The sequence below is a fragment of the Ostrinia furnacalis genome, unplaced genomic scaffold, assembly GCF_004193835.3.
Source record: "Ostrinia furnacalis isolate ACB-3 unplaced genomic scaffold, ASM419383v2 OfSCF1233, whole genome shotgun sequence".
Lineage (NCBI taxonomy): Eukaryota > Metazoa > Arthropoda > Insecta > Lepidoptera > Crambidae > Ostrinia > Ostrinia furnacalis.
The window spans coordinates 275955-302159 of NW_021131472.1; the positions used below are offsets into that span (position 1 = coordinate 275955).

The 26205-nt window shown below is 40.5% G+C and overlaps 1 protein-coding gene across 4 annotated transcripts in view; it reads left to right on the forward strand.

Moving 5' to 3' along the window:
* PAPLA1 (Phosphatidic Acid Phospholipase A1) overlaps positions 1-26205 on the forward strand; it is a 131086-nt gene that overhangs the window by 102205 nt on the left and 2676 nt on the right. For 2 of the 4 annotated variants that reach the window (XM_028303370.1, XM_028303373.1), the window contains 11 exons: positions 2050-2135; positions 3099-3257; positions 4420-4566; positions 5287-5416; positions 8486-8594; positions 9059-9144; positions 13988-14109; positions 15980-16051; positions 16417-16542; positions 23720-23836; positions 25711-25738. In XM_028303370.1, the coding sequence (XP_028159171.1) occupies positions 2050-2135; positions 3099-3257; positions 4420-4566; positions 5287-5416; positions 8486-8594; positions 9059-9144; positions 13988-14109; positions 15980-16051; positions 16417-16542; positions 23720-23836; positions 25711-25738 (1182 nt within the window). Of the gene's footprint in view, positions 1-2049; positions 2136-3098; positions 3258-4419; positions 4567-5286; positions 5417-8485; positions 8595-9058; positions 9145-13987; positions 14110-15979; positions 16052-16416; positions 16543-17653; positions 17772-22761; positions 22972-23719; positions 23837-25710; positions 25739-26205 lie in introns of those variants that run through there. The other 2 variants (XM_028303371.1, XM_028303372.1) reach the window with 2 other exon arrangements.

Sequence of the window (26205 nt, forward strand, 5' to 3'; positions counted from 1 at the left end):
TTTTACTTTTGATAAATTCCGAACGTTTTGCTGTTGAGGGGGCCTTCGCGGGGTGCGGGCGGCAGTCGGCCGCTGGCCTTCAGACGGGGAGGTTGTGTCACTCGCTGCAAACTGACATTAGCGATCAAAATGAATTTTTTCTTTGGCTAAGTTGCACCACCTGACGTGACCTAACTTTGACCACAGGAACAAACCTGAGACACAGGAATCTTCCTAGTTCAGGTATCAACCCACCAACATTCTTACTTTTTGTTTTTCCTGATTGTTTGTTATCATAATATTATCTGTTATGTTGGTGAGAAATAAACATTACTTTACTTTATTTTAAACTTCCAGACATCTAAACTTTCGCATTTATAATATTAGTAGGATACAATTATGTAATGTAGAAACAAACGAGACAAAAAAAATGTATATTTTTTAGTACTTCAGCATATTTAGTACACCCGGCAGCGTGTCCTGCCATGATCAAAGAAAAAATAACTCGCAATTTAGCAGGTACATTAATTTGACTGTTTCACAACTCTAAATCTATTTAACTTACATTACTACTATGTGTTCCAATAGCTACAGTTGTCGTCAGGAAGTTGGTCTAACAAATTCAGCTTGCAAGATTCCACCCGAAGTTACCTACATATTACATGTTCAAATTTCGAGAACGGCTGAACCGAAAAAAACATTAGAAAATTTACGAAAAATTTAAAAAAATATATCCCGTACAAAATGTTCATGGATTGTGTTATTTTTTATTAAATACCTTTACGCCTGAGTTAAATGACACCGACATCAAGGTTCATCAATTCAAGTTTAAAATAATAGGCAGTAATGTCATGAAAAAAGAGCTTCTATTCTGTATCTACTTATGCCCGTGTAATTTTGATCGGTGTCAAATCGGAGTTTTCGTGCGGGGTGCGCGGGTGTTTCGCGCGGCGTGAAGGTCAAACGCCCAAGGTCATTGAGGACTCTAATCGCCTTAATTAAGTCAGTGCCTGAGGTATGAGAGCGGCACGGGAGAGTGTTTTTGTGACGTTAAACGTCAGCGAGACTTCAAATGTGCTTCAGACTTGTATAGTTCCAATATACTGAACTCTCCTATCCATGACATTGACAGCGGGGCGCCACCGTCAATACCGGAACGCTGGTTCCGATTTTTGCCATGTTGGAAACCATATAGTTGAACGATGGTAGCGCCCCCCTGTCACTGAGTTTGGTGGGACAGTTCAGCGTGGGTCATCTATATGCTCTGTCACGTCATATTATGTCACGTGTCACCCCTCCCGTGCCGCTTCCATACCTTAGACACTGACTGGGTTTTTAAGATAATACAAGCACTGACTCAGTAACGCGCTAGACTACAGGTCTAGGTTCGTTTGTCCAGCAGTGGACGTCATTTGGCTGAAAACGAACGAACGAACTACGTATAGAAGGTTTACTTCGCAAAGGTATTTGAAAAAATGTATGCTCAATATCATTAACAATATGGTGTAATTTAGCTTGTCTCAAGAGTCAAGCACCATTTTGTTGACAAACGTCAGTGATCGGTACTGCGCCGAAGCTATAGGGCTGACTTCGGTCAAATGATGTGTGACGTGAGGTGCCAAACTGCAGAAAATGGCTGAGGAAGTGCCTATTCCAACTTCATAAGGTACAGTGTTTTTTTTTATCCACAACGAGGAAGCTCTTGGCCTGTATCTCACCTGATGGTAAGTGACGATCAGGCCGAAGGTGGAAGCGAGCTTCACCCGGAATCCTCAACCACGGAGGAACTGGCTATCTTACCTCTAACTGCCGGAACACAACAATGCTGTTAACAACGTTGTTATGGCGACAGACTTCTTTAGGTAAGATGGTGGTAGCTAGCCAGGCGGACTTAGACAAGCCCTACCACCAACCAAACCGAACAGAAAAATCTGCCCCCACTGGGAATCGAACCCGGGACCTCTGCGTCTGAAGCAGGTGGTCTTACCACTAGACCACAAAGGCGGTTTAAAACACAACAATGCTGTTTCTCTTCACGTGCCGTCCTGACTTTTGTACATTTTGTTTCAGTGGACGACTTCAGAGCGACTAGTCTACAGTTACTGCAGTCACACTACAGGAATTCATTTGACAAGGGCGTCGTGAACCGAGTCGAGGTAAGAAACAAGTAAATTATGTGTCAAGATGTTTGCAAAGAAACACAAAAATATTTTAATGGTGTGCTAAGTTTTTCAAGAGTTCTGTTGCGATACATTGAAACATGATGCTATTAAATAATCATTACTACTATTGTTCATCAACAAAACTGTCGTCCATTCTATGCAAAAATATTTATTAATCGGAAGATTGATTTGCAAAGAGTAAACATGTGTATACACATCTTGACAATGACACCCTACGCATAGTTTTTGTTTATCGTCGTCGTTTCAGCCAGTTGACGTCCACTGCTGGACAAAGGCCTCCCCCAAGGCTTTCTATAATGAACGATCCTGCGCTGACCGCATCCATGTTCTTCCCGCGACCTTAACCAGATCGTCGGTCCAACTAGCAGGAGGCCTGCCCACGCTACGTTTTCCAGCCCGTGGTCTTGTTTTTGTTCATATTTTTACAAACATCTTGACACATAGACATGTGTCAAGACATTCATATACAATAATTGTATACAGGGTGTTAGGTAAATGGGTACATGAGCCGACACTAGCCCATGTTAACATATGCATATAAATGGTCAGAAATTTGATATCATCATTTTAATTTTTTAAATGTTCATACAAAATAAAATTTATACAGGGTGTTAGGTAAATGGGTATGTGAGCCGACACTAGCCCATGTTAACATGGGCATATAAATGGTATGCTGAAGTCAGAAATTTGATATCATCATTTTAATTTTTTAAATGTTCATACAAAATAAAATTTATACAATCAGATTTGTATGAAAATTAAAATACATGGGCTAGTGTCGGCTCATATACCCATTTACCTAACACCCTGTATAAATCTCCAAAATTACAATTTCATACTTGTGCTTGTTAAATAGACAATCTAAGTATGTTTTTCATATAATAACAATAAAAAAATGTTTTTATATTCACCCTAATTCTTCTCCCACCTCCCCAGGTGCTCCCAATCTCGTGGCATTCCACCCTCCACTCAGGCGAAACGGGGGTGGACAAGCGACTGGCAGAGATCACCCTCGAGAGCATACCCCGCCTTAGAAGTTTTACCAACGACACGCTATTGGACGTACTGTTGTATACCAGCCCGGTGTTTTGTCAGGTAAGGCCGATTCCCACGGGGGACATTTCGTCTCTCTGTTTAAATGTGTTATTTTGCTGTGAATGAAGTTGTGTTTCTTTTTACTAGAAGTCCCGGGTTCGATTCCCAGTAGAGAGAGACAAAATTTTGCCGTTTTGTTAGAAATAGGGTTACGCAGTAGGTTGTTTTAAGAGCGCCTGGTCTTAACACCTTTTTTTAAGTCTTTCGCCAAAAGAACAAAATAACATTTTAATGTGTGAATCTGAAAAGCTTTTACTAAGTACGGACGATAGCACTTCAAACTAAACTGTGTGTTTTATGTAATTGTAATAGAAGGTACTTTGCAACTATGCGCTGTGGACCTTACAATCAGCGTCAAGTAGTTGACATGACACCCAAATTAGCCGAAAAGTTCACATCACGTCTTACCAGGCCTGTTCATCTCCGCGAGTTTACATCGAAAACAAAACACGCACGATGACCCACCTACAGGATACTATTCGACAAGGCCTCACATACGAGCGAACATTGACTCACACACGCGTATTCTTGTGTATGATGGAAGAAAATAAAGAAAATGGTGTACTAAATACTGGGCAGTATTAACTGCCTAAATAATAATTAAAACATGTACTTTTTTAAGTTGCCTCGAGACACTGAGAGGTGAATAAGTAGTTAATATTATTCATGATAATTCATGTAATTATTTCCTCCGCCATTTTCCGCAGTTTGGCACCTCACGTCACATCATTTTACCGAAGTCAGCCCTATAGCTTCGGCGCAGTGCCGATCACTGACGTTTGTCAACAAAATGGTGCTTGACTCTTGAGACAGGCTAAATTACACCATATTGTTAATGAGATTGAGCATACATTTTTTTAATACCTTCGCGAAGTAAAACTTCTGTACGTAGTACTTATTATTATTCTGTGGTCTTAGTTACAATCGGAATAAGGTTGTGTTGTCAACTTTTTGGCCACTTTGGGTGTCACGCACTTGACGTTTGTATCACATTTAGCGTAAAAAAGTTTTAAAATATTCATTCATTCAATTTAAAATGGCGGCTGATATTTTCTGACTGCGTTTTACCAAAGCTTGTAACAGTTTTGGTAAAAAGCTGATTCAATAAAATACTTTTAGATTTTTTCTCAAAATAAAATACATAAATTTCTTTCCTCCACAGACAATCATAGACACAGTCTGCGCGGAACTCAACCGCATATACAAGCTGTTCAAAGTGCGGAACCCACTGTTCAAGGGGTCCGTATCATTAGGGGGCCATTCACTGGGCAGCGTGATACTGTACGACTTGCTGTGCCATCAATTGGGGGTGAGTCAATACTAAATAAATAGCATAACGGGACTATTCCCACCTTTCGTTCCCACCGCTGCAACTCCTGTGTAGCCAGGATCTACAGCTTGACCGCCAATAACCCAACCAGTGAAGGTAAAGTTTGTCCCGGAGGAAAGTTACACTGGTCATTGGATCCGCAACGAAATTAATCAGAAGAACATAAGTAGCGTAAGTGACGGTGATAATTTTAGGCTTATTGGTTAGAACAGATGAATGTAAAATGTTATATTTTAGATTGCAAACATAATTTTTTTTCTCCTTCAAAGTCTATAATTGTTTCAAAGTGTATAATTATTTCTTAAGCCCTCATAACTTTATTCTCGCTCAACATCCTAGAGAATTGGGCATGGCTGAAAACCAGTGTTGCAAGGATCTCTCCTTACAACGTAGACTGAGCCAGGTCCAATTGCCTTCGGTGTACTTCATATAGTTGTAAGTCTAACTACCTGTACCTGTCTAATGGTTCGAAGGCAATAAATACATTTTTATTTTTTATTTTTTTTATTTCCACACACATTATCACTATCTTTACAGGTACTTAAAACCTAATGCGATAGATATTTATTTCAAAACAATCGATATGCCTTTCTAGATGAAGACCACTACCAACCGGTCAATATGGAAGACATTGGGGGAGGCTTATGGCTGAAATGATGATGAATTGAAAATTTATTATGCTTTGTTCTTTGTTTTCAGGCGACTGAAAAGGCTAGCTCGCCTGATAAGAGCTACGTAAGTGGCGGCGCCGGCACCGGCCAGCCTTCCGTGATCTACCCGAATTTGGAGTTCACTCCCGCCGCTCTATATGCCCTTGGGAGCCCTATCGGTGAGTATCTTGCTAGTAGAGATTACTTGAAGCCACTTGAGAGCTACCTGTGTTATCTCAAGCCAGCCCTACGTGAGCTATCCTACTTTGGAGTTCACTCCTGCCGCACTGTATGCCCTTGGGAGCCCTATCGGTGACCATTTTGCTAGTAGTCTTTACTTGATGTCACTTGAGGCTGCCTTGCGGCCTTGTAGTGTGCTGTAGTCATTACTCCATCTTCTTCTTGTGATCATAGGCTAGCCCTCTGTAAGCTACCCTGCTTTGGAGTTCACTCCAGCCGCTCTATATGCCCTTGGGAGCCCTATCGGTGAGTATCTTGATGATAGAGAATACTTTAGACCACTTGAGGCTACGTGAGCTACCCTCAGTGATCATAGGACAGTCATCTGTGAACTACCATGCTTTGGAGTTCACTCCTGCAGCACTGTATGCCCTTAGGAGCCCTATCGGTAAGAGATTCTGCCTTCTAGTGTCCTTTAATTTATGTGAGCTACTATGGACCAGTCCTAGACGTCACTCCTGCCGCTCTATATGCCCTTGGGAGCCCTATCGGTGAGCAGCTTACCTTCTAGTGTCTTAAAAGTTGTGGTAATCCGTGAGCTTTGGTGTTCAGTCCCGCCGCGCTGTATATATTATACCCTTGGGAGCCCTATAGGTAAGCATTTTGCTAAAGCCTGGCCCGTGAGCACGTAGAATTTTGTCCAATGACTCCAAGCTACCCATCCTTATCACTCGCGCGTAATTATATTGCTGTCGCGACTGTGCGACGCGCGCCCGCAGTGAGTGTGCGAGCGCGACAGCAACATAATTACGCGCGAGCGATGAGGATGGGTAGCTTGGGGTCATTGGACAAAATTCTACGTGCTCACAGACCAGGCTTTAGTAGTCTTTACTTTAAACCACTTGAGGCCACGTGAGCTACCCCGTGTTATCATAGACTAGCCCTCTGTGAGCTACCCTGCTTTGGAGTTCACTCCCGCCGCATTGTATGCCCTTTGCCCCTATCGGTGAGTATTTTGCTATAGTCTGGTCGCCAAGCACGTAGAATTTTGTCCAATTATGTTGCTATCGCGCTCGCACACTCACTGCGGGCGCCCGTCGCACAGTCGCGACAGCAATATAATTACGCGCGAGCGATAAGGATGGGTAGCTTGGGGTCATTGGACAAAATTCTACGTGCTCGCAGACCGGGCTTTAGTAGAGATTACTTGAGGCTACGTGAACTACCCTGTGTGATCACAGGCTAGTCCACCGTGAGCTACCATGCTTTGGAGTTCACTCCCGCAGTGTAATATGCCCTTGGGAGCCCTATCGGAGAGAGATTCTGCCTTCTCATGTGCTTTTGTCGTTAGAAAATTATAAATAACTTGGATAAATCGAACTGCCTAAGGCGGCAATTGAACCCACGAACTTTCGCTTGCCGGGCGACTGCTCTACCAACTGAGCTACTTAGACACTGGATGAACCCGTCGAAATTTTCAAGTGTAATACCAGGCCTGTTCATCTCCGCGAGTTTACATCGAAAACAAAACACGCACGATGGCCCACCTACAGGATACTATTGGACAAGGCCTCACATACGAGCGAAAATTGACACACGCACGCGTATTCTTGTGTATGATGGAAGAAAATAAAGAAAATGGTGTACTAAATACTGTGCAGTATTTAACTGCCTAAATAAGAATAAAAACACAGAATGTACTTTTTTAAGTTGCCTCAAGACACTGAGAGGTAAATAAGTAGTTAATATTATTCATGATAATTAATGCTAAATCATGTATTTCCTCCGCCATTTTCCGCAGTTTGGCACCTCACGTCACATCATTTTACCGAAGTCAACCCTATAGCTTCGGCGCAGTGCCGATCACTGACGTTTGTCAACAAAATGATGCTTGACTCTTGAGACAGGCTAAATTACACCATATTGTTAATGACATTGAGCATACATTTTTTTAAATACCTTCGCGAAGTAAAACTTCTGTACGTAGTACTTATTATTATTCTGTGGTAATACGCTGTTTCATCAATGTTGGGTATACCTACCCTTAGAAAGACTTACCTACCTTGGAAGAGCAGTCGCCCGGCAAGCGGAAGGTCGTGGGTTCAATTCCCGCCTTAGGCAGTTCAAATTTTTCAAGTTATTTATAATTTTGAAAATTTATTTCAAATGCAACTCTTAACGCTAAAAGTTAAATAAGTAATCTTTTGTCCGTTTGTTAGTCGTATACCTTGAAATCAAAAACTCCTTGTAGCTTTTCACCTATTCGCATTTCGCCGCGATATCAAAATGCCCTTAGGAGTTTAAATGCCATCTAATTTTAAGCTACAACCATAAAAGACAATGCCGGAAATTGGCGTCTTTTTTTTTTCGCGCGGCCATCGACCAAACTTTATTTTTTAATTACAAAATAGTGTAATAAACCAAACTTACTATGGCATGAATACCTCTAAACTCAGTCTGAACTAAGTTACGAGCATTAGAAGTTTGATGATTTTCATACTAGATTTGCTTTTTGCGCGCAAAGTTTTGTAAGAAATTGCAACAAAATAGTGAGATTGTATGTGTAAACAAACAATACCATCCATTAAAGGCTCCAGACATCAGTATGGAGCAGAATCAGCGCAATAAAAAAATAGCGCAATATTTTGTTGCAATTTCTTACAAAACTTGCACACAAAAAGCAAATCTAATATGAAAATCATCAAACTTCTAATGCTCGTAACTCAGTTCAGACTGAGTTTAGTGGTATACATGCCATAGTAAGTTTGGTTTATTACACTATTTTGTAATCAAAAAACAAAGTTTGGTCGATGGCCGCGCGAAAAAAAAAAGACGCCACTTTCCATACAAAATCTGGCATTGCCATTTTAATGTAAAATATTTTTAAACGTATAATAGTACAAAAATACAGAGTTTCTTGCGCTGCTTCTCAGCACTGACCCATTTATTGTCCCGAAGCAGTGGTAGGATTAAAGTAATATTAGGACGAGTAAAAGCGCTTTTTAAAAGCCTATTTGCGGACTATCCTCTCTGTTTCTATCTTATTTATCTATTTGTTTTGTTTCCAGCGATGTTCGAATGCATACGCGGCGTGAAGTCTCTTGGAGCGGACTTCACTCTGCCGACTTGCAAGAATTTCTTCAACATATTTCATCCTTACGACCCCATAGCGTATAGGTAAGATATTAAAAAGATGTAGTTTATCTGACAGATAACTTCCTGATAGGTACACTTAGACATTATTATTTTACATTAGGATGAAGTGAGACAGCTGGCTTTAACAACGTCAATTTATCTGACAGTTAAGTTCCTGATTTGGTATCAGTCTCTATCGGCAAAATCAATGTTCAAATATTATGCCCTTTATTAGCAGTAGGTATATCTGTCAAATAAGTCACTGATAGGCATGGACTTAATTGAAAGGTGGTAAAACAAGCCCAAAAGTTTGTTTATTTGACAGATAAGTATCTGATAGGCTATCAGGAACTTAATTAGCAAGTTATGAAACAAGGCTATGAGAGATACTATTGCAAGTGGTAAAACAGGCTTCCAAAGTTGTATTTGTCTGAGAGATAAGTCTCTGATAGGCTATCAGCGACTTTATCAGCAGGTTGTTAAATATTTTCGTATTGTCTTTTCAGAATCGAACCGCTAATCAACTCTGAGCTTGGCATAGTGAAACCGTATTTGATTCCGCATCACAAAGGAAGGAAACGCATGCATTTAGGTGAGTTTTATTCATCATCATCAACATCATCAGGTCATTTAGTCTCCACTGCAGGAGCAAGACCCTCTAATTCAGGGTTTCCCAATTTTTTTTTGCCAAGGAACCCTAATTGATTATACTTTTCCTAGCGGAACCCCCGTACTACTCCGCCCGCACGCCCTGCCCCTCCCTTGTGCCACAGAATAAGTAATAGTACAGGTACAGAAGGATTACTCCGCAAGACGATTTAAATAAATGCGAGTCTTGCTACGACGCGATACAGTGGAATTCAGCTCGTACAGCACTACGTACCTACAATTTTATTCACATACAAGTTTTGTCTCTTTCTATCGCGTGCCTCTGAACTCTTCTTACGCTGTTAGGGTTGCTGTCTAGTGAAAAAATAATTAATCTACTTATTTGTAATGACCTACGTATGTAGGTAAGTATGCATTCATTATGGTAAACCTTGGGAGAGGCCTTTGTCCAGCAGTGGACGTCATTTGGCTGAAACGAACGAACGCATTCTGAGCAGTAGTCATGGTAGGTTAGGTTGCCAACATACCTTTCAGCATCTTTGGGAAGCGAAAAAAAAAGATAAATCCGGTAGATTACTTTTCGAATTTAAACACCCGAACGCCGCACAATATTTCTTTCTCTTTATGTCCATNATAACGAAAAAACTACATGCTATATTTCCCAAACTGGCACACTGCCTAATTATATCTAACATTACTTTTCACCTAAAAAATATTTCACCAAGTTATCTCTAATAGCGACGAAGCAGGATTTTTTTTAACTTCAAATGCGATTTCCCAAAAATCACCATTTTCGACTTAACTCCGTTTTCACTGGGGGTACAGAATTGTCGTATAAACCATTTTGGCCAAATCGAGTTATATATACCATTTTAATCAGATTTTTTTTCTCTATCGATCTGTATATTCGAAATATTAAAATTCGCTAAAAAAATGTTTATACGCCCCAAAAAACTATAGCCTAAAAGATAAATAAATATCATAAAAACAATGTAAAAGCCGAATGGTTGTTTTTGGTATTTTTGCCAAGATGTATTAACCATAAATTTTTTAAACCAGGATGTAAAACTCTCTCGTAATTGAAAATGGTTTTTACGCTTAAAGACATGTGGCGTTTAATGTCCAGATTATTTGGATCCAACGTCGTAAGTCCATGTATTCAATATGGTAAATTCTTATAAACCATGATCATTCCTTCGTTAATCTCATGGATTGGCGTATAAACCACGTTCATTATTATTTGATTTCATTATTGACGTATAAACCACGTTCATAGCGCTTACGGGCGCTGCCCGCGATTGGCAGTTAGTGAAATTATTAGTCTGCGATTGGTTTAAATTCGAGCGTGTCCGGCCGTCCCATTGGTTCGCGCCGCCGCGCCGCGCGCCGCATGCGAATAAACGCACACATCAAACGTCGCGTCGTAAGATAGCCGGCAATCATTGTTTGTTTACATTGACTTGTGTTCATGCTTCAAACAGCCGCATTGTGCATCAATTACTGATTTTATTGTTATAAACTATCAATTAACACCGTTTCTGAGTAATTAATAGCTTTGTGTAGTGTAAAATGGAAGAAGACAGAAAAAAAGTTACTCTGGATGCTTTATTAAGGCGAAGGGAAGTGGTCAGTGCATTATATCAAACCGGATAGAAAACCGGGCCTAAGACGTCAAGTCAAACGCTCTGAGTAAATCATTAAAAAAGTGCAGTTTAAAGTGAAGTTGGCTTACTGAGTCAGTGCAATTCATAAACACTAACCCTTGTGCAATCTGTGAGTGATAAAAAATCATGACAAAGTGCACAGAATAACGATTTTAATCATCAAAATAATCACGGACCATAAGAAACTATTTTCGACATACCCGCGCATAATTATCGTCGGCCGCTCGGACTAAACGCGTAAGCGACGCGCTCTGCACGGCGCTTGAGCCCTTTTGGTCGCGACTTTTGGCACATTATAAGTTGAGAGCATTTATTAGTGGGCAACAGCAGCAATTTACGAAACCATCTTGAACCACTTGAACGTACGTTTCTATGAGCGCATTTAGTGCCGTGCAACCTGCTTGATTGTTTTTCTGCTTTTGTATTTTTTTTTATTGCGACGTGCAACTAATATGGAATCAACAGGCAAGTCAACTATGGACGAAGTAGTAACGGAATGGGGCTGTTGTCACCTACTTGACCTAAACGAGAAGTTTTTAAAATGTGATAGCTGCAAAAAAGCTTTCCATTATAAATGCCTGACCTTGGACCTGTCCTGTGAAATAGGTTCTTGGACATGCCCTGTATGCATCTTGAACATACCCAAGGCCACAAACAATGATCAAACCCCTGTACGTTTTAATCCGAACATAACTGTGCGCAACAGCAAGAGACCGGCACTGCAGTCTCCACCGACCCCCTCTCCGGCACCTATCACAGAAGATGGAGTACGCACTATTGTACAGGAGGTGGTGGATAAACAAACGCAATCTTTACTGGAACAGTTTTCATTGACCATGAAGATGATGCTGAGCAACGAAATGAAAGCAATGCGAGATGAGATAAAAGAAATTAGAGATTCTGTAGGTTTTATGAGCCTTCAGTATGAAGATATTCTAAGAGAAAACAAAGAGGACAAACAGAAAATTAAGGAATTGCAAGAAAAAAACAATATCATGTCAAGTTCAATAAAAGATATGTCAACTCGGCTTAATAATTTGGAACAACAGACAAGGGCCAGCAATATCGAAATTCAATGTGTTCCCCAGAAGAAAAACGAAAACCTGATCAAATTAGTGACACAACTGGGAAAGGTTATAAACAACGAGGTGAAGGAAGAAGATGTTTCTCATTGCACACGAGTGATGAAGTTAAACACCAACAACAATCGGCCAAAATCTATCATAGTGCAGTTCAGCACACCAAGACTCCGCGATTCGTTTTTGGCAGCCGCAATTAATTTCAACAGATCAAAATCTGCTAGCGAGAAACTCAATACACAACATCTAGGATTTGAGGGCGAAAAATCTCCAATATACGTTTCTGAACATTTAAGTCACGCTAATAAAGCACTGCACGCCGCAACACGTGTTAAGGCAAAGGAAAAGGGCTATAAACATGTGTGGGTCAGAGGAGGCCGCATTTATGTGAGGAAGACTGATTTTACCGATTACATTCTAATTAGAGACATGGAATCACTTAATAGAATAATTTAATAAGTATAAAATTACTTTAGATTTAAGCAAGTTATAATATATTGTTAAAAACATAGAATTCGCTAATTTCAGGATATTTTATCAAAATACTCGTGGTCTAAGATCAAAGACAGAAATATTTTATCGCAATGTAAGTTGTTCTAGATATGATGCAATTGTTTTGACCGAAACATGGTTAAATGAAGATGTTGCAAGCAGTGAACTTTTTGACAGTAGATATAACGTCTTTAGACGAGATAGACAAATTTCCAGACTTAATCATAGAAAAGTTGGAGGTGGCGTTCTGATCGCAGTTTCCAAACAGTTCACTGCTAACGCAATGTACGATTGGAATAGCGAATGTGAGGACCTGTGGGTCACCGTCGATATTGGATCGGGTTTTAACATTGCACTTTGTGCAACTTATTTGCCACCACCTGTGCAAAAACCAATTCTCAAACACTTTATGGATAATTTTAATTCCGTAACAGATAAACTAAATAATTACCACCCTGTCATAATAGGAGACTTTAACATGAGCAGTATAGACTGGATTCAGTTGGGTGACACCGCGGGTCCTGGCATCAGCATTGCTTGTTCTAAACTATGTCAAGACTTTGTAGACTTCACGCATTTAAATAATTTGAAGCAATGTAACACTGTCTGTAACGCAAGCGATAGGATTTTGGATTTGGTATTTATTGATCAACCTTGTTGTCATGTAACTAAAGCTACAGATAGCCTTTGTAAAGTGGACCCTCACCATCCTCCCCTCGACATTGTCCTTAATTACCACTCCGATCAAACTCTGAAACCTAATAATACAACTAGACTTAATTATAACAAAGCTGATTACGATAAAATTAAAATTGAATTGGGAAAAATCGATTGGCACTATTTATTCAAAGACATTACAGACCCTAACCAAATGTTAGACTNTTATAATCAGACTACAACGCACGCCAGCGTCCTGACGGGCGCGCGCGTGACACTCGACTGATATAATACCCGCCGGCGGGGCGCTTCGCTGTAGGTAATTATCGGCTTTACCGCGCGGAGTGAGCCAGGCCTGCTTGTGCGTAAACAAGTCGGTGCGAGCGAACAACGTCAGTCACGAAACGTGGGATAATATTTTTTACGGAACCCTTGCGGCCTTTCCACGGAACCCCAGGGTTCCGCGGACCACCATTCGGGAACTGCTGCTCTAATTTACCAGAGGCAAATGGAGGATTTGTCCTACACTCCCCACGCTGGCCAGACGGGTTGGGGAGAATTGGCTGAAACTATGTAAAGATAACAGGCTTCATCTAGTGACTAGAAGACAGAGATTATGATGCCTAAAGTCCGGTCGCCGAGCACATAGAATTTCGTCCAATGACCCCGCTACCCATCCTTATCGCTCGCCTCTCGTAATTATAATGCTGTCGCGCTCGCACACTCACTGCGGCCGCCCGTCGCACAGTCGCGACAGCAATAAAATACGCGCGAGCGATAAGGATGGATAGCTTAGGGTCATTGGACGGAATTCCATCTGCTCGGCAACCGGACTTTAGCAGGGCTTATGTTACGGGTCTATGAACTTTTGTACTGACATGTAGGAATCAAGAACATTTGATTTGACAGTTGTGAATATAACGTATCGTTGCAGAACTAAAGGATACCATGGCGCGAGTGGGCGCCGATCTCAAGCAGAAGCTGTTGGAATCCATTAAAGCTACCTGGACCAGCATGTGGAAAGCACAGCCGCCCAGCGATGGACAACTGGAGAAGGTAAGTTCATTCTATATTCTACAGCAGTGGTTCCCAAAGTTGTCTGGGCTACGACTCATCTAACACAAGTTCCCAAACTCAGGACCCCCACCTATAGGAAATTTAACCATTACCAATATGCCTAAAAAAGGACTCGCATCTGTAGTGTGGTGTGTCGTTCTACAGGCAGGGCCCACTAAATGTTCGCTCGCGACCCACCATTGGGTAGCGACCCTTAGTTTGGGAAGCCCTGCTCTACAGGACTTTTTACGCCTTGAAGCATTTGCCACATTGGATGTGTTCTGCGGGCAGCGGTCTCGTCAAAGTGAAAGTTTGAACGAACAACATTGTCTTTTATTCAGTACTTAGGCTGGTTTTAGTGTCACGCGGACTGTCAGTGCGGATCGCTCCGCACAGCCGATCTGTATGAACTGCTAGGGAGCGGAGCGGTTCCTCCGGACCGCATTACCACAAAATATAACAGAAGGTAAACTCATGTATGTACCTCGCTTTGCATACCTCGCTCGCTCGCACGCTCGGCCGTCGCGCTAGGGTTGTCTTGTGTAACTCTTAATACTATGGAAGAAAGACAATAACAGATATCCACGTATAATTATGTAGTTATGTTTAGTACGTTATTATAGTAATAGTTTGCAAAAAAATACACAAGAAGGAAGTAGTATGTAGTTGAGTGGTTAACACTATATCCAATAATTCCTAAAACCTCTTTAAAACAATTCGATATTCCTAATAATTGAGTTGGCTTTCAATTTGTCAACGTTAAACGAACTATTGAAATACAAATAATACCTTACTTACCTCCCGGAATCAACTGGTAGTTTAAAAAACGAAAATTTAGTTTTTAATGTTGAGTGTAAGCAACCGTCTACTTAACAAATGTTATAATACCCCATTTTGTGGTTTACTCATTTTCGCACAAACAAAATAATTTTACAAACGCATTCGTCCAAGACAGTCTTGATAACGCGTACGTGAGCGGTGTCTATGTGTGCGTGGCTCGAGCGCGCTTAGTATGGAGTTTACCTTCTGTTATATTTTGTGGCATTACACTAAAACGCTCCCTAGTAGTTCATACAGATTGGCCGTGCGGAGCGGGTCCGCACCGGACGGTCCGCGTGACACTAAAACCAGCCTTAGGCCATTTCCAGGGCGCTTATACGCGTTCCAAATACAGCTAGCCATGCCACCACTTTGGGACAACATATGGGCTGGTGCTGAGAAGAAGTGGCTGAAGAAACTCAGTCACCTTTGTCAGCCTCTTTTTCAATCAGATACAGCAAATTGCAACTTACATCATGGTCACTTTGATCTGACCGCAGACCAGTGTGTCAAATCCTTCAACCTTCAATGGTTGGGTTTCAGTGGCGGCCAAGCTGTAGATCCTGGTTATACAGGAGTTGCAACGGTGGGAAAGTGTGGTGTGACAAGTCCCGTTTTACAGGCATAGCATTTGTAGACTTCTGTACTTCAAAAGTGCCTCTGTGCCAAAACCGCCTCTGTGGTCCTGCTTCAGAGGCAGAGGTCCCGGGTTCGATTCCCAATGGGGGCAGATTTTTCTGTTCGGTTTGGTTGGTGGTACGCTTGGCTAGCTACCACCATCTTACCTAAGTCTGTCGTCATAACAACAATGTTAACAGCATTGTTGTGTTCCGGCAGTTAGCGGTAAGATAGCCAGTTCCTCCGTGGTTGAGGATTCCGGGTGAAGCTCGCTTCCACCTTCGGCCTGATCGTCACTTACCATCAGGTGAGATACAGGCCAAGAGCTTCCTCGTTGTGGATAAAAAAAAAGGAAAAAACTGAACTTTATGGGTTCACTGTATTGTCCGTCAGTCTGAGACCCTTAATATTTTTTTTAATGTTTGTTTTTCAGGTTGTTGAAGAAGAAATAGAAAAGGAGCAGTTATGCGAAGAAGTGAAAGATGATGCAGCTCAGAATGACGTGGTGAGTTAAGTTTTTTGATGACTTAAAAATCAAAATTCTCAAGCACTGTACAAAAACTAATAAAAACTTGGTTGTTTATCGTCCGTATTCATTAACGATGCTTGCTTGATTGAAGCAGCAAATGGAACGCACAGCGTCGAATAGAGATCTGTGATTGGTACGTGTGTCACCCTGTGCGTCCACGCGCACTGTGAGACCATAGTAATGTTTGTAAAAATGTAATTAGTCTACACAAATAAAGATAATTTTGATTTTGAATACGGGCGTTACTTCCTTACAAAAGTATTATTATACCTAGTTTTATCTAATTTTAGTAACTTCACCCCTGTTTTTTGGATAATTTAGTTATTAATTTTGTATATCAGGTGGCGACCCCAGAAATGCTGGGGCGCCTTAACGCGGGGCGCCGAGTGGACTACGTACTTCAGGAGGCGCCGTTTGAGATGATCAACGAATATCTGTTCGCGATGAGCAGCCACGTCTGTTACTGGTGAGTATGCTATAGTCCAGTGGTTCCCAAACTAATTTAATCTACTGCCCACTTTGAGAATAAATTATTTTTTAGCGCCCCCCATTTTTGTAGTCAAGGGTCGAGCTCAGTCGATGTCTAAGAGTCCTCCTAGTAGATGACGCCTCCCAAGCCTCTACACAACGTCCCAATTTTTTTTCTGGGTCTCTTACCCTTTAAGCCTGCAGCGCCCACAAGGGGGCGTTATCGCCCACTTTGGGAAAGACTGCTATAGTCAGTTGGCGCCACGCAGCCAGTTGGCGCCGTATCGAGACAGTTGGCGCCGCGAAACGTCACTTGGCGCCGTATCAAAGCTGTTGGCGCTACTTCGAGTTACTTGGCGCGACACCGACTCAGTTGGCGTCATGCTTATTCAGCTGGCGTCTCGCCGAGTTAATTGGTGCCATGTCAAGTCAGTTGGCACGCTACGAATCAGTTGGCGCCACATTGTAGCGGTTGGCGCCATGCTGAATCAGTTGACGACTTCGGAGCAATTGGCGCCGCTTCGAGTCAGTTAGCGCCACACGGAGTCAGTTTGCGCCTCAACCTGGAGCATTTGGCGCCTCGTGACTTGAAAAATAAGAAGTATTTTGGCTTGAAAGTTTCTTCAGTGTCATGGTTTTGTTGCAAGTGATTTTAAGCAACGAGTAGCCTACTTGACACTTACTCAGAGATGGTGTACGAGGCCCTTATGCCCGTTTTCACCATCAATCCCTAATGTTTAAGTAACCCCTGTGGTAACACTTAACAGACTGTTCAGACGCGTGCCTGTGCGGTTTCTAATAGCAAAACAACGATCTCGTGAAAGTGTTTGTGTCGACACATAGGCGCGTCCATAGATTTTATTCTTGTATAATGTAGGTACTTCACTTGCCATCCAACTCTCACACTGCAAAAGTATCTCTGAATAGATTTACTCTAATTTCATCAAAAACCTAGTTGTATTGCTGCTACCATACTGTGCCTAAACACAATACACAGACATTTTGTCTTTTGGTCACAGTCATTTTTGGGTCACTTAAAAAATGATTGATGGTGAAAACGGGCTTAAAACTATTATGTGCGATCACTGAATAAATATTTTCCTTCCACAGGGAGTCCGAAGACACGATGCTACTCATCCTCCGCGAGATATATGACTGCATGGGGGTCCAGCCCGACTGTACTGTTCCCCAGCAGAGCATGACTGTACAGCGGACACGGGTGGCGCAGGTTCGTAGCTCTAACAAACCTTCGTTAGTTTCAGCCCTATGACGTCCACTGCTGGACAAAGGCCTCCCCCAAGAATTTCCACAACAACCGGTCCTGCGCCGCCCGCATCCAGGCCATAGAAGTCATAAGTCGGCTATAGCTCGCGCAACGAAAGTTGAGGCGAACACGTACTCACACTGATGTAATATTTGAATACAAAACACAAACAACACGGTCAATTCAAATATCGGATACACTAGCTACCTCGCTCTTGTTAAATGCCTGCAAGCGAGACAGAAAGCACTTCAAGATGTCAGCGCAGACAGTGTATACAGATAGAAAGTTTTGCTTGCGTTGATGGCCTCAACTCTCATTGGGCGACCTATACTTATTTATTTACACGCATCTGGTTAGAGCGGTCTTGCACTAGGTAGATCCCATCCGAATCCATTAAAATACTAGTACTTAGGGGCTAGTACTTACCCGAAAACTATGAAAAATGGTATATATTCAACTAGCGACGGTGACGACATTTGTAACATGTTTGCGTCGTATTTTAAATCCGTGTATTCTCCATCTTCGAAACCACATGGAGAGGTCAACTCCTCTGCATACCTAAACAAGCTAGCTAATAGTTCGGATTCTTTATCTACCTTCAATATAGACATTGAGGATATTATCACATCTCTTAAAAAATTGGATATATCCAAGGGTTCAGGATCAGATAATTTACCTCCCATTTTTATGATTAGAAGTGCTAAAGAACTAGCGGTTCCCTTATTTTTAATATTTAATCAATCACTTAATTCTGGAATTTTTCCAGACAAATGGAAAATTGCCAAGGTTGTTCCGATACATAAGGCGGAATCTAAAGACATTGTGACCAACTACAGGCCTATATCAATACTCCCTACACTAGGTAAAGTTTTCGAAGCCTTAACAACACCAAAGATACAAAATTATTTCAAGAAATATTTGTCTGATAGTCAACATGGCTTTACTTCTGCTAGATCCACATGTAGCAATTTAGTGACATTTATCGAAAATACTATAGAGTCGGTGGATTCCAACAAACAGGTAGATACGATTTATACCGATTTTAGTAAGGCATTTGACAAGGTTTCACATTACGTATTAAAGCAGAAACTGTCCGCCTACGGTTTCACAGGTTCTTTTCTTAAATGGTTGGATTCTTACTTGTCTAACAGGCATTTTTACGTGGTAGTCAATGGTTATAAGTCTAACATCTTTCAAATAACCTCAGGTGTGCCTCAAGGGTCACATCTGGGACCGGTTCTATTTAACATCTTCATCAATGACCTGCCCGAATGCTTTAGTCATTCTACGCCATACTTATTTGCAGATGACCTTAAATTAACACGGACGGTGGAAAGACTGGAAGATGCCTTACTGCTCCAAAGCGACATTGACAAACTGCTATGTTGGTGCGCAAACAACGGCATGGAACTTAACATTAAAAAATGCTCACAAATTACTTTTACCCGGAAGATTAAACCATTTGTTCATAGTTACTCCATGAACGGTTCACCCCTCAATGTAGTTGATATTGTAAGGGACCTAGGAGTCCTGATTGACAGAAAGCTAACATTTGTCCCACACATCGATGCAGTCATCAAGAAAGCGTCAAAATGTTTAGGCTTTATAATGCGAAATTCCAAATCATTTAGGAAAGCAGAAACTAAGATTACTCTATTTAATTCACTGGTACGTAGTTTGATTGAATACTGCTGTGTCGTGTGGCGCCCTCATTATGCTGTACACAGCCTCAGAATAGAGCGAATACAAAAACGCTTTCTTTACCATTTAGCTTACTCTGCAGGCATTGCCAAAAGGGTTGATGGATATGCTTCACGACTCGATTACTTTAAAATAAAAACTTTAGAGAGCAGAAGAACCATTCATGACATATTATTTTTGTCTAAAGTCCTAAATGGTAATATTAACTGTCCAGATCTTCTATCCAAATTTAAATTCAGAGTTCCCACAAGGTATCCCAGAAATCCCATCAATTTTCTATATCCTCCTTTCCGTAAGACGGTACTGGGCTTTAACTCACCAGTCCCGAGGCTCTGTAAGCTTAATAACAATATTAATGGGGATATAGATATTTTTTGCACCTCTTTGAACAGGCTTAAATACCAACTTCATCATCTAAATTAATGTTGATGAGCCTCACTTTTTTAATATTATATATATATTTGTCTAAAGTCCTAAATGGTAATATTAACTGTCCAGATCTTCTATCCAAATTTAAATTCAGAGTTCCCACAAGGTATCCCAGAAATCCCATCAATTTTCTATATCCTCCTTTCCGTAAGACGGTACTGGGCTTTAACTCACCAGTCCCGAGGCTCTGTAAGCTTAATAACAATATTAATGGGGATATAGATATTTTTTGCACCTCTTTGAACAGGCTTAAATACCAACTTCATCATCTAAATTAATGTTGATGAGCCTCACTTTTTTAATATTATATGTATATTTATTATATACACCTTTAAAGGTGTACCGTGTCAATCTTTCATGCATGCAGTGTTTACCGTACTATTATTGTGCACTTAGTTCTAAGTTATTGTTATCTAATTTTTTGTAAGCATTGGTGTAACAATTATTGGTAAACCAAATAAATTAAAAAAAAAAAAAAAATATATCAAAGAAGACGGTTAAAATCTGTGACCAGGTAAGTTGGTAGAATCAGCTAGTTTGTACTATCAGTTAAATACGTGTTTCAGTTTTAAATTTCACGGTGAATCTGTTACAGTTACATAATTTTATGTTAAATTATTTGAAATTGTTACTTCGATAGTGAGTGTAGTAGAAGTTAATTAAATGAAAGAGTGGACTGTATACAATTAGTTGTCTATTCGGTATAAATAATTAACAATATTATCGAGACCGTTTTGTGCAAAGTCGTTGAAGAGAGTGCGTCAGGATCGTCTTCTTAGATGTTCGCTCGCGAACCGAACATTGCTCGTTCGTTCGCCGAACGCTCGCCGCTCCCTCCGGTCACGCCGCCCGCGGGCAATGTCCGTGAGTAGACAGAAATCGTAAATTTTGTATTCGTTATAGCTTATACGACAGTCACCTACTGTTAATTTGCGATACCATTTACACTGGTAAATTATACCCTTAAATAAACTCTTGTGCCTAAAGGAGCAAAGAAAATATTCTTTACGCCTTCAATAGTTATTCAATAGATTTCGAAACTGCTTCACAATTTTATTATCGACTAGTGGTGTAAGGGCGTATAAACCAATGTCTACAAAAGTGTGTTGGAAGTGGTTTATACGCTCCTAATATAAAACATTATTACATGATTTAGAATTAACGTCCCAAATGTTGGTAAAATACTTATACTCCCAAATGGTTTATACTCCCTCACGAAGATACTTTATATATCTGTTAATCTTGCATTTACGACATTGGCGTTGATCTTAAATTAATTATTTTTTGACAGGGATTAGTTTATATGGCCATAGTGCTTAAAACTGTTTAATTTACGGCCTGAAATAACGCACAAATTTTAAAATTATGGTTTATGATTCTAAGAATGTTTTAAATTTTAGGTCATGAAACCTCGAATATTGAATTTACTTGTAGTACGTAGCACTAGTTCTTTGTAGCTGAAAAGTAAAACTAAGTGAATAAAATGTGATTTTAGTGTTTTTGTTCGCAGTGCAGCTCAACGAGCAGAATCTAAAGCTGTTTCACCACACAGCACGTCACGGTAGAGTTTTTCATCGAATACTAGTGACGTTATCGAAGACAGTGACTTCGAATCATCTGCAAAACCTGAGAAGAAAAAACGGAAAATGTTAGATTCTAGTTCCAGTAACAGTGAAGATACAATTAATACTTCAATGATTTCACTTCCATTGACTCATCCTTATTTTGGCGGTCCTGCTACACCGATAAAGAAACCGATGAAAAACAAGATTAACATTTTATCAAACCAAATTATTGAAAATATGTATGAAAAACAACAAAACGAAAAGTTACTGTTATCTTCATCGCCTATTCCAGTTAATATAAACTATCTGGACATAAATGTCACGCCTTCCACGAGCAACGCAAACTCTTTTTTAACTGGTGTATGTGTTACAGGAAATGTATGAAATCCGTCATTGTATACAATTCCTAGGAATTGTGTATAAGTCCTAAAATCACCCGGAAATGTGTGATGTAAATCATATTAGACACATTTCCTACGAAAATTACACATTTCCTAAACAGCAGTCGGAAATGTAATTAAGATATTTTTTTACACAAAATTATTTTTATTGCGCCCATTTTTGCTCTCCGAAACTTAAATGGCGCTACCGCGCCGCGGCAGCTGTGTATGTGTAAGGTCGCAAGTCTAACCTAACCTAACCTAGACTTTGTTATCCAGCTACAGGATTACTAAAACCTTCATGCCAATAATAGTTTAATAAAAGAGATGTTAAAATTAGGGATTTCCAATATTTCAGCGTAATATGCGTGATGCCGAAAGAAAGGTATGCCAATAAATTTAAGCAAATATTTTTTTCGGCCAAAGTATAATAGTGCGAAAACAACTGTCAGGCTAAACAATAATTTGTGANAAGCCCGGACACACTGTATATTTATTATATACACCTTTAAAAGTGTACCGTGTCAATCTTTCATGCATGCAGTGTTTACCGTACTATTATTGTGCACTTAGTTCTAAGTTATTGTTACCTAATTTTTTGTAAGCATTGGTGTAACAATTATTGGTAAACCAAATAAATAAAAAAAAAAAAAAATAAATAAAAAAAATACGTTCCGGAGTAGCTGTGGGTGAGACTTCCTTTATCCGATTTCTCTAGTTACTTTTCTAAATCCGTATTTTGACGGATTCAGATCGGAAACAATTAGGCTGAGTTGCACCATCTTACTTTACGTTTAACAAACTTCAAAACTGTCAAACTCCATACAAAAAACACCGGTAATTGTCATAGTTACGGTTAAAGTGCAACTCAGCCGTACTGAGTCCGAAGACACGATGCTACTGATCCTCCGCGAGATATATGACTGCATGGGGGTCCAGCCCGACTGTACTGTTCCCCAGCAGAGCATGACTGTGCAGCGGACACGGATGACGCAGGTTCGTAGCTGTAACAGGCCATAGAAGCCATAAAAAAGCCATGAAAGTCAATTATAGTTCGCGCAACGAAAGTTGAGGCAACGCAACAAAAGTACGAACACTGATGAATACAGAATACAAACGCTTGTATTCACAAACAGTACTATGAGGTCTCACAGTGCGCGTAGACGCACAGGGTGACACAGGTTCGTAGCTATAGCAGGCCATAGAAGCCATGAAAAAGCCATGAAAATCCATAAAAGTCAATTATAGGTCGCGCAACGAAAGTTGAGGCAAGTGCGGTGCGGTGCGGTTCAGTGGAATTTTGTCCAATGACCCCAAGCTACCCATCCTTATCGCTCGCGCGTAATTATATTGCTGTCGCGGCTGTGCGACGGGCGCCCGCAGTGAGTGTGCGAAGATGTCACTGCTGACAGCGTATAGAGAATCAGAATCATTTATTTGCTTTAAATGTGGTACACAAGATGGATACAGATAATGGTTAGGTTAGGTTAGAATCTTTCTTGTGTTGATGGCCTCAACTCTAGCTGCGCTACCTATACCTCTGGATCACACGGTTAGTGGTTTCACACTAATGTACGATACGAACCCATGATAATACAGTCTGAAGTAGTCGTAGGACTATTTATATGGTAGCTCTAGATCAAATTTTTGTCATCCGATTTCTCTAGTCACTTTTCTAGATCCGTATTTTGACGGATTCGAATTGGACATAGTGCGAAAAAACTCTTAGGCTGAGTTGCACCATCATTTACCTTTAACAAACTTCAAAAATCTATCAAACTCCATAAAAAAACCGGTTATTATCATAGTTACGCTTAAAGTGCAACTCAGCCGGACTGAGTCGGAAGACACGATGCTGCTGATCCTCCGCGAGATATATGACTGCATGGGGGTCCAGCCCGACTGTACTGTTCCCCAGCAGAGCATGACTGTACAGAGGACACGGATGACGCAGGTTCGTAGCTCTAACACAGTGGTTCTTAACCGGTGGTCCGCGGACCACTGGTGGTCCCTGGAGGCATTCCAAGTGGTCCGCGAAGACATCGTAATAAACAAGTGACGTGACGTGATGAGTCGAGTCAACACAACGCAAACGGCCCACAGTGGGCGAGAAATCGACCTCCCCTTTCATAGGATTTTGAAAAAAAAAAAGTGGTCCCTGATAAGACAGAAATTTGGTAAAATGGTCCCTCGTGACTTAAAAGTTAAGAACCACTGCTCTAACAGGTCATAAAAGCCATAAAAAGCTATGAAAGTCAATTATAGATCGCGCAACGAAAGTTGAGGCAAGTGCGGTGCGATGCGGTCCGGTGGAATTTCGTTCAATGACCCCAAGCTACCCATCCTTATCGCTCGCGCGTAATTATGTTGCTGTCGCGACTGTGCGACGGGCGGCCGCAGTGAGTGTGCGAGCGCAACAGCAACATAGTTACGAGCGATAAGGATGGGTAGCTTGGGGTCATTGGACGAAATTCTACGTGCTCGACCGGACTTTAGCTCTACCAGCAGGCTATACTAGGGTCAAGTCGCCTGTTTTCGTCCACTTAAAGACTTCAGAACATCGGACTGTACATTTTTGTAGCAAACTCACCCCTATTATAATTGCGTAAGGTGCCACAGTGTTTACCTGGGGATTACTAATGTTTGGCCAAAAAACGTTTCCCAAATTATCACATCGCAAACAACGTTTCGCAAATTTTCATTTGGCAAATTCTCATTTGGCAAAACAACTTATAGCAAACTTTTAATTCGCAAATGCCGTTTTTGGCATATTATTGTTTAGCAAATTATTGTTTGGCAAAGTATGTTTTAGCAAACGTTTCATTTGGCAAAAATATTTCACGATACACTATTTACAAAATAATTTGATTGGTGCGTAGAATGGAATACAAATTAACTTGTGGTTATTATTTTGTTTAGTGGGTAGTTAATATAAAATTTGTTTTAAATTAATTTTCATATTTCATTCTTTTTATCGAAATTTCCAAATGATTCATTAACAATAGAGGTGATTCTAGAGCTCGGCGGCCGCTGCCGCGGCACGCTTCGCTCGCCTTCGCGCGTTAAGGGTCACTGTTCTAACCTAACCTAACCTACTATTTTCTGCAATACCTACTTTCTGCAACCATACTATTTTCTGCAATCTCTTTGTTTTACATAAAATTCTTGTGAAAACCATGATCATCTGCCTTATGGTTTGATTTGTGGGTAACGGTGGGTAAGTATGTGAAGTGTCAATTTGACCAAACAAATTATTTGGGATATAATATTTGGCAAAATAAAACATTTGCTATATAAACATTTGCCAAGTAAAATTTGGCCAAATGATAATTTGACCAAATGAATTAGTTGCGAAAAGTACAGTTGCTAAAAGTTCATTTGGGAAATGAAACTTTGGCGATAAGTTGTTTGCGAAGTGAAATTTGGCGAAAAGTAATTTGGCCAAACGGAAGGATACCGTTTACCTGGATTTCCTGTCATCTGTATCCACTTATACGTAAACTATGTCGATTAGTTTGGTTCTCCTATGAATTTCCTTACTTCCGATCCGATCACGTAGGGAAACCTTTGATCCCAAATTTTTAAGTGACCCCTATGGTAACACGTAACGGGAATTGTGTTTTCATAGGGGTCACTTAAAAATTAGTAATTGATGGTGAAAACGGGCATTAGCCTTCTTATTTAAGGGAAAAATCATGTTTGAAATGTTCAATTCAATAAATATTATCAATTTAATATTTATTTATTTATTTAAACACCAACAAGGTTACATTTAGGCTTCACAAAAGTAACTATAAAAAAAGACAATATGTTTGTTTATTGTTACAGGACGAGACCATCATTTCGGGAACGGCAGGTAAATTCTAATTCCATATTAGTACGTGCTTCTTACGTAGTTATAATCATCAAATTCTGAAAATCACATTCAGAAAAGTGAATTATTTTATATCATTTTCTGTATGTACCTGTACACTATTTCGGTTCGGTACAAAAATCAACCATTAAGGGGATGAAAGGGGGGTTTTCATCCCCTTAAGCCCAGAACAGACGGTGAAACGCAACTGCAACGAAACTGCAACTTTCTGATGATTCTTATGAATGAAACTGAAAGTTTCAAACTGGTCGCGTCATGTGTGGTCTCTCAACGGACACTATGGCAGAAACTAAGATGCAACTCAAAAGTAACTAGCAGTTGCAGTTTCGTTGCAGTTGCGTTTCACCGTCTGTTCTGGGCCTAAGGTGTTGAATTTTGGGAAATTCTTCGTTCAATCCGTTCAATAATTTGAGCTGTGTGTCAGTCTGTAACGGATTATATTAGAGATT